The sequence below is a fragment of the Vanellus vanellus genome (genome assembly GCF_965231255.1).
Source record: "Vanellus vanellus genome assembly, contig: HAP1_SCAFFOLD_612, whole genome shotgun sequence".
Lineage (NCBI taxonomy): Eukaryota > Metazoa > Chordata > Aves > Charadriiformes > Charadriidae > Vanellus > Vanellus vanellus.
In genome coordinates, this window is record NW_028127416.1 from 51,145 (window position 1) to 60,715 (window position 9,571).

The window sequence follows — 9,571 nt, forward strand, 5'->3', positions numbered from 1 at the left end:
TTAGCCCCTGCAAAATCTCTCACTGAGATCCCCAAAATTGGGTAAGTCCTTTGGGTGTTTATGGAAGCTGTGAGCTGCCCTCCAGGATGCCAACCTGTCCCATAGCACCTTTGTGTTATCGTAAAGCCCCACAGAGAAACACAGAGACTCTGTGACTGAGGAAATGCTGTTGGGTGGGTGAAATGAGCTGTGGGTGTCCTTGGCTAGAGGTGGGCTTCTGAGACCTTGAGAAAGGGTGAGACATTTCATAGTCTGAGATTGACCCTTCTGCTCTCAGCACTGTCTGATGGCATAATAGAAGAGGGAATCCCCCTCCATCTCATGACGGTGCAAGATGGAGGGACAAACCATCTCCCCTGACTCTGCTCTCTGCCCCAGGCAATCCTCATGTCTCACAGCACTCACTCTGTTCTCCTGGAGTGCAGCAGAAATGCTGAGGGTTTCTGACATCCCAGAACACTGCCCAGGGGAGGTGGGGGAGCTTTAAAATACCCCAAACCTCTCCAACTGCCTTCTGCCATCCCTGTTCCATAGCAGTGGGTGTTCAGATGTTGAGAAGCCCATCTGCATAAGGAGTGGATTCATCAGCCAAAGCAGAACACCAGGACTGGCTCCTGCCACCACCCTCCCTATGAACTCCCTGCTGCAGAGCAGGGCTGACTCTCTGGCAGCCAGTGGGCAGCGCCCTGCTCCTCACGGCACAGGCAGCCAACGCCAAATAGAGCTCCAGCCATGGACGTGAGGAAGGGAGTGTATGCAGCAGGGACAGAGCCCACCGAAAATGGCTTTGATTTTTCTTACAGAAGTCTGCATTGACTTACTCTGTTTCCCTCCTTGAACAGGTCCCCCTGCCCAGAGGCAGCAAATGTCCAACAGCAGCTCCATCACCCATTTCCTCCTCACGGAGTTCACTGACACACGGGAGCTGCAGCTCTTGACCTTCTGGCTCTTTCTGGGCATCTACCTGGCTGCCCTCCTGGGAAACGGCCTCATCATCACCGCCATCACCTGCGACCACCGCCTCCATACCCCCATGTACTTCTTCCTCCTCAACCTCTCCCTCCTCGACTTGGGATCCATCTCCACCACTCTCCCCAAAGCCATGGCCAATTCACTCTGGGACATCAGGGCCATCTCTTACTTAGGATGTGCCGCTCAACTCTTTCTTTGTGACTTTTTCATTTCAGCAGAGTTTTCTCTTCTCACCATCATGGCCTACGACCGCTACGTTGCCATCTGCCAACCCCTGCACTACGGGACCCTCCTGGGCAGCAGAGCTTGTGTCCACATGGCAGCAGCTGCCTGGGCCAGTGGGTTTCTCAATTCTCTCCTGCACACGGCCAATACATTTTCACTGCCCCTCTGCCAGGGCAATGCCCTGCACCAGTTCTTCTGTGAAATCCCCCACATTCTCAAGCTCTCCTGCTCACACTCCTACCTCAGGGAAGTTGGGCTGATTGTAGTTAGTGTCTGGTTAGCATTGGGGTGCTTTCTTTTCATCGTGGTGTCCTATGTGCAGATCCTGAGGGTGGGGCTGAGGATCCCCTCTGAGCAGGGACGGCACAAAGCCTTTTCCACGTGCGTCCCTCACCTGGCCGTGGTCTCCCTGTTTGTCAGCACTGCCGTGTTTGCACACCTGAAGCCCCCCACCATCTCCTCCCCACCTCTGGACCTGGTGGTGGCAGTGTTGTACTCGGTGGTGCCTCCAGCAATGAACCCCCTCATCTACAGCATGAGGAACCAGGAGCTCAAGGATGCCCTATGGAAATTGGCCCAATGGACACTGTTTCACCGACAATAACCTGCCACCCCTTCTCCGCACGTTGCCCAGAGTTTATTTTAGGCCACAAACCTGCTTTTTTTTCTTGTGATAATCCCGCTTATTTATATTTTTGGGGTTTATACTACTTGTCTTGAATCTTGATCCTACTGTGTCTGACCCTTGCACAACTCCGTGCCACATGTGGCCTGACAAATAAGAGCTCTTAAATAAAAGGGGATGTCCCAGGTAGAATAGGGAGAAAAGGAAGAAAAAGGAAAAAAAGACATGGGCTGAGATAAATATTGTTTAATAGAATAATAACAGAAAAGGTGATGATGATGATGATGATGATGATGATGATGATGATAAAGTGAAGCAACAGAAATTGCTGTCACCACCCAATGATCAATTGCCCCGCCTGTCCAGAGAAGCGATGATGGATCCCTGACCCTAGGCTGAATCCCATTTATATACTGAGCATGACATCTATGGCATGGAATATACCTTTGGCCAGCTTGTCTTGTCTGTGCCCCCCCACCTTCTACAGGAAGTTGAAAAAGTCCGTGACTTAGTATAAGCATCATTCAGCAACAACTAAAACAGAAGCGGTGACTCCTTGTTAAAACAGCCGGCTCGTAACACATGAATTAATAAACCCCACGGCCTCCCAGCATGGCTACAGCGCGTGCCCAAATTGGTGCCCTGGGAAGGAGGCACAGGGGATAACGGGGTCTGGGTTTAACGCAGCAAAGATGCTTTTCCCCAGCAATGCTTTTCTTTTTTCAGTGCTTTGTTTTCCACCCGCTGGAGCAATGCCGGGAAGGTCGTCTATAAAATCCCCGGCACTTCACCTGAAATGATGCGGCTCATTACCAAGTATGCCTACACCGGCACAGTACCGGTCATGGCCAACAACGTTGAACGTTTGCTGATAGCGGCCGAGCAGTTCAACGTCATGGGCATCGTCAGACTGTGCTGCGAGTTCTTAAAGTCCCAGCTGTGCTTGGAGAACTGCGTCGGCATCTGGAGATTCACCGAGTATTACTACTGTCCTGACCTGCGGGAAGCAGCCCACGCATTCATCCCCCATCACTTGGAAAGGGTGACCAGGGTATCGAGAGTTTCTGGAGCTCTCTGTCAACGATCTCCAGCGCGTCCTGCAGAAGGAGGATCTCAGTGGGAAAGAAGGGGCCGTGTTCAAGGCCATTCTGCAATGGATGGCTCACGACCCGCGGAACAGGAGGCAGCAGGTTGCAGTCTTGCTGGGCGAGGAAGAGTGGAAGTGGGGACACAGGGGATGTATTTAAAAAAAAAGAAAGTCTAGCTTTGTCTTAGTTAAAAAAAAAATAAACTCAACATTGTTGACAGTTAAGACTTTGCTTGAAACTTTTGAAATCCTGCCTTCGCAAGGGTATGAAGGTCGCAAGGTCGGGCATTGGAATAGACTGCCCAGGGAGGTGGTTGAGTCACCATCCCTGGGTGTGTTTAAGGGATGTTTAGATATGGTGTTGGGGAATATGCTGTAGGGGAGAACTTTGTAGAGTAGGGTAGATGGTTGGACTCGATGATCCCAAGGGTCTCTTCCAACCTAGACAATTCTATGATTCTATGATTCTATGATTCTATGAATTTGTAGTTCATATTCACTGTACAAACACGTCAATCACCCAAATCCCATTGCTTGTTAGCACATGCATGGTTTCTGAAGGCACACACACTGACACTGACACTATGGAAATGATGAGGTATGTGTTGTCTATGAGTACCCAGGCCACAGTTGTGTGAGGCATTGCACAAGCATCCAAAATCAATGCACCGCTGCAGCAAAGGCCAAGAGGTTCCTGGGCTGTGTTAGGAAAAGTGTTGTCTTCAGCTGGAGGGATGTGATCCTTCTCTTCTCCTCAGCACTGGTGAGGTCACATCCGCAGTGCTGTGTCCAGTGCTCGGCTCCCCAGTGCAAGGAAGCTCTTGACCTCCTAAAGGACTTCCAGCAAAGGGCCACAAAGCTGATTTAAAGGGTTGCATCATCGTTCCTAGGAAGGAAGGCTGAGAAATCAGCAGTGTTCCCAGAAGCGTCAGCAAGCTTCAGCGTATCAACCAGCAGAGCTAGACCTCGTCATTCAAGGCAGGATTCCATGCGCTAGGGCTGTGTCATCAGCAGCTGTGGTGATTGAGAGAGCAAGAAATGGTCTCCTGGGGCACATCCTGATGCTGACGGTTCATTCCTGACTCCTTCGTCCTCCTCCGCAGAGTTCAAGCAGCAACTGTGTGTGTGCCGCGGTTGGGAAGTGCATTGGTTTATGGAAATAAACAGAGGTGGTCGTTAGCCTCTTTGGCTGAACTCTCCATCCGAGCCCCAAGGTGCTCTCAGAGTCCCCGAGATGTCCCCTGCCTTGGCTGGCCCTGCAGCGTGGGCAGTTGGGTGCCCCAGGGCAAAGCCCGCTGCATCTGCCCCGGCTGGCTGCGGAGAGGAGGGGACAGCGGGGGTGACAGCCCAGGGGGTGACAGGAGGGCCAGCAGGTGGTGAGAGGCGTCGGGGGTGGCAGGATGGGCCCAGGGCTGTGGGGAGAGCCAGCACTGGCCCAGGGGCTGCCGGGAGGTGACGCCGGGTGATGAAGGCCCCTGGGGGACAGGAGGGACCCCAGAGACTTGGGGGGACAGGAGACCCATTTGAGACAGGTCACAGGACAGCAGGGACAGCAGCGGCCTGGGGTGGTGACAGGCCTTTTGTCACAATGCACGTGAGGTGGGGGGGGGCGGGGGTGGCGTGCCGTGTCCCCGTGGCCATAGTGACCGGTCAGGCCTGGCAGCACTGCGTGCCAGAGAGGGAGCAGAGGCCGCGCTGGGCTCAGCCAGGTAAAACAATGAGGAAATGTGGGAGGATATCTTATAAGAACAAACTTTCCAGATTTCTTTGAAAGCTGGTGGAGAGCGCTGAAAGGGACAGAAACAGAACGGAAGGGCAATTTGAGGAAAAAGTGGTTTGGGCGACTTAATGTTGTCTTCAACTTGTTTTACTCCACTGCATTGGAGAACTGGTTTTGTGGCAGTTGCAGAAACTGCTCACCAGCAACATTTTGGATCAAGAGTGGGGATGGGACTTCTCAGAAACAGAAAGACCTGTAACGCGTTTTCATTCCTTAAACATTAAATTCCCCCCATCCTCGCCCCTCCTGCCAGTCGTTCTGTGACACTCTTACAACAATCTTTTCTTTAAAATGGGTACTCGTGGGTGTTTTCCTCTTCCTTTTTCATGTATTAAAAGTTAAAGAGAATAATATGTACGCTGCAGTAACTGTAACTTTGGGCTCTGCTGGGTGGAAGAGGAGACCAGGGCGTTCCTTCAGAGTGGGTGTCTGCACTGCAGGGGATGGCAGGGAGGGTGCCCAAGTGCCCTCTCCCAAGGTGTTTGTGGGAGCAGGTCCCTCCGACTCCCTGCCCACGTCTGGGCTGCCTGGAGCTGTCCCTGCCGGGAGCTGTTTCTCTGTCCCAACATCTCCTCCCTGCCAGGGCTCACTGACCCCATCCCTCCCGCTGTGTGCTCAGCTCTGCCCTGCAGATCCCTCCTGGCAGCAGGGCACTGCCCAGGGACATCTCTGTGTGCCAAGGGCTAAGAAGAGGCTCAGACAAATGCTAACAAGAACTGGGATCTCCGTGGCTGCTCCAGAGTGGAGAAAAAAAATTTCCCATCTCCCACTGTCAGGGATGTCACAGTCAGGGGTGAGAAGGTAGAGTTGAGGCTCCTGAAAAAAGGGAACAAGGCCAAGATGGGGACTTCAGTAGAGCAGGCCTTGGCCTTCTGAGGGACCTGATCAGAAGAATCCAATGGGATATGGCCCTGCGGAGAAGAGGGGGTCAGAAAGCTCTTTGCTAGTCAAGGATGGACTCTTGCAGCTCCAGAACAGTCCACCCCATCATACAGGAAGTCTGTCAAAGCTGGCAGGAGCCTGGCATGGGTGAGAAAGGAGGTCCTGACTAAAATGAAGCATGAAGGGGCAGCCCAGAGAAGGTGGACGCTGACTGGCTCCCGGCCTCAATGATTCTTTGACTCTGTGCTGGAGAGAGCCATTTGCGTGAGCGTGTGCTTGTCTGTGCCTGGTGGGTATCAGGGGGACGAGGGGATCCCGGGGCCAAGTTCTGGATAGATGGAAGGTGTCAGACCAGCTCTTGGAAGGATCCGTTTTTGCTGTGTGTCTATATGGGTAGATATCTTACACTAACATAATACAGCACACAAAGAGCCCACCCTTGTTTCCCTTTCTCCACTGACCGTGGTTTTGATTGCCCTAGACACCTCTTCATGCACCACGGGTCTTCCCATGATGATAATGCATTTGGGGGGCGGGGGGGAGCAGGGAGGCTGGGTGAGTAGAGGGACGAGGCTGGCTCTGACAGGGGCCATGAAGCAGCTGCCCGGAGGTGACAGCAAGGACATTACAAGGAAGAAACTTATCTCTATTGACGTCATTGTTTTTAGGAAGGCAAAGCTCCCCTTGAGCCAGTGGTTGCAAGGAAGGTCAAGAGCAGAAAGAAGGCTTAGGGGGACCTCCTTGCAGCCTGTCAACCTAGGAGGAGGTCATAAAAATACAGAGATAGGCTCTCCACCATGCTGCATATTAGGAGGATGAAAGACAAGTGTTGGGTGAAAGAGGGGATGTTCAACCTGGAGATAAGGAGAAGATTTTCCGCCAGTGTCAGGGCTCGTCCTGAGCCGGGTGGCCATGAGCCCCACCTGCCCTTCTGTCTGCCATGGTTGGTCAGGTTGCTGTAACAGAGGTGCCCCCAGGATCAGAACCCAGGTGGGCCTCTTCCACCTGCATCACACCCTCCCCAAGGACGGAATTCCTCTTGGGTGGGGTCTCTGATGCGCTGGATGACCTCAGCCTGCATGCTGGCCAGCATGTCTCCTGAGGGCCAACCAGGCTGCTGCTGTGGAAGTGCCCTCATAAGCATCACCATGCCAGCCATCTCCCCTTGGCCTGCCGCTCCCCTTTCCCTCTGCCCCTATCTTGGCTCTGCTGGGAGGAGTGGTGTTGTGATAAACCTCTTGTCCCCAAACTGCTGGGGCCATCTGCGGGCCAGTCATGCTCCTATAACAGTAGTGGCCTCACAATCAAATCAGAACTTGTCTCACCTTTGCCTATCTCTCCCCATCCACTCCCTTGACTCCTCATCTCTACTGGACCCCACCTTCAACATCCAAACCCCGTTACTAGCTTTTCCCTCTCCTCTGCCCCACGGGTTGACAGAGACAGGGTGGCACACCTTACGTTTAAGCTTTGCAGTGCTCATGCATAATTCTTGTGATAAAGTCAGTGCTGAGATCAGACTCTATGGTGTGGAGCAGTTAAAACAGCAGATTGGCAGTGGTGGCCATCATGTTGGTTTCGAAAGGGGGAGGGGCTTCTGTCTGTTTTCAAAAAGGAAAATTTGCTTTCTCTTACGATGCAGGTTGACCTGATGGGTCTTTTCACATTAATCCCTTTGATTGCCCAGGTTGGAAGGTGACATTTTCCCACCTTGGATCAAGACGATGGGCTCTCTCACAGCCACTCCAAGTGTCTTACTCTGGAGTTATTCAGCCTGAGTTTGCCATACATAAAGAGTGTTTGTGCATGCTCATGAGTCCACTAATAAGAGGGCCAAGTTTCTCCTATTCCCAATGGCCACTTCCGATGTGTGAGAATCTGCTGGCAAGCACTCCAGGATCCCTGGTGCCAGCCCACAAGAACCTGGGCCTTCCCAGTAGACCCTATGGATCTTGTCCAAGACATACTCTTGAATTCCTAGACTGAGGGGAGTGCGCTGCATTGATTGTGACTTCTGTTCATGACTATATGTTACTCTGCTGAAAGCTGAGCTGCTGTTCCAGCTTTCTGTAGCTCATTTTCTAAAACCTTTAGTTCTGTTTCTAAATCTTGTGCTTGTCCAAGTTCTAAGTCCAGCTGTTTAATTTGTAACCAGGGTCTATGTCTGTTTACCCTGAGATCTTCCTCTCAAATTTTGATTAAGATCATTGTCTTTATTTTGGGAAATTCCTCCTCCTTCAATTTACGGGTGCCTTTTTTTCACATTCTTTACCTCGTCATCCATTTCTCTCAGGAGATCCTGTGAATCATACATGGCACACCACAGGGTTCCAATGGCACCGGCTTCCTTTTTCACTTTGCAATGACTAACGTAAACTTGACAGGCTGGAGAAGTGGGATCTGCTACTTTAAGACAGTGGGATCTCCTAGGGCATTTCCCTGGTTCAATCACCTGCTTATTGAGTTTGTAACATCCTTTTCCTCCTTAACGTATATTTTAGCTCAAGCTGCGTGGTCTGTTTTATGCTGTGCACTTCCCATACAGCCTTTACACAGGCAAACACTAACAGGAATTTTGCTGCTCCAAGCGACTCAGTAGAAAAGAGTTTTAAATGTGTTTTCTGTAAGCTCCAATTCCAGATTGACTTTCCTTCAGAGGTCCATTGGTTCTGAGCATCCAGAAAGCCACACCAAAGATGCATTGTGGGTCATTTCAGTCACCACCATCACCCACAAACCTTCCACTTTGACTGCAGGGCTTGCCTCTCCATTTACAGACCACGCAATGAAGTTGGGATGAGGCTGTTCATTAGGAGAGCTTCCCAGACAAAATGCTGTTTGAGCCCAGCCAAGGGTGTGTCAGGGGCAATTCCTTGAGGCAGCCAACCAAATATTAAATGAGCACAGAGCTACTTGTGGCTGGAATTCTGTGTGCAGGAGCAAGGACTGCCTTCAGTCCAACAGTGCAGTTCCTTCACCCTTGTCGTGGTTTGGGCCGGCCTGGCCACTGCAACAAACGACAGATGCTCTCCCTCACCTCTCTTTCCAAGGAGAGGAGGGAGAGAGAGAAAGGACTTGTCAGTTTAGATAAGTTAGTCAGTTTGGGGTCACCTGTCCTGTCTGCTCCTATCCAAAGGTGCGACCCCTCTACACTTTACCGCTTCCGACCCTCCAACGGGGCATATAACAAAGTGAGCTGCCCTTGGTTGTTATAGCAAAAAGTCTAAGCAAGAGCCTCTCTGCATACCATGCCTTGGCATCAATTATAGATAATCAGGTTTTGTCACTCTGAGAGCCAACAGCTTATGGCCAATATGCATTAAATTTCAGAGAGTTCAGTTAGTTCGAGGAGGCTTGGCTGCAAAGTCAAATTACTGAACAGAAAATGGGTTCAGTTTCGCCTGAGAGCAGCACAGGTGGGCTGTTCTTTTGGGAGGGTATTAGGAGAATAAAAGAGAAGCACTCGGGATTTCAGGGAATGGAAAGAGAAGCAAAGGATGCTGTTGGCCTTCTTTGCCCCCTGCTCCTGTTTTGCCTAATGAAACTGAAGGACCAGCAGAGCCTTTCCCGCAAAGTTGCCACCCAGCCACACCGCCCCTGCCCTCTGTCATTGCACGGGGTTAGTGCACCTCAAGGGCAGGACTTCAGAGTTCTCTTTATCGGACATCATGATATTCCTTTTGGCCCATCCCTCTGGCCTTTCTATGTACCTCTATGTTCCCTCCCTCAACCTCCATGGCCTTTCAATGATTACGGAGTGTCATTGAACACGCTGGCACATTGGCTTACCCTGTCATCTCCCTCAGCTGCCACCCCTCCTGTCCCATAGACTGGTAAGGATTGTCTTAGTTAAGGTGACTTGGGAACAATCCACTGCTGGTGGCGTTCCTCCAGATTCCTGCCCCGAGTCTCAGAGCTCTGGGAGACCTTGCTGGGGCAGACTGAGGCAAAGAGGATGTAGAGAATCTCCGATATAGCTCCACCTGCTCTCTGAAACTCA

At 51.6% G+C, this 9,571-nt stretch overlaps 1 protein-coding gene across 1 annotated transcript; it reads left to right on the forward strand.

Annotated features, from left to right (window-relative positions):
• Nucleotides 1–865: 865 nt before the first annotated feature.
• On the forward strand, nucleotides 866–1,801 carry LOC309685281 (olfactory receptor 14C36-like; the record flags this gene model as incomplete). The annotated part of the gene is made up of 1 exon (XM_082501069.1): nucleotides 866–1,801. One exon carries the CDS (start codon nucleotides 866–868, stop codon nucleotides 1,799–1,801), a length of 936 nt encoding a protein of 311 aa, XP_082357195.1.
• Nucleotides 1,802–9,571: the final 7,770 nt, after the last annotated feature.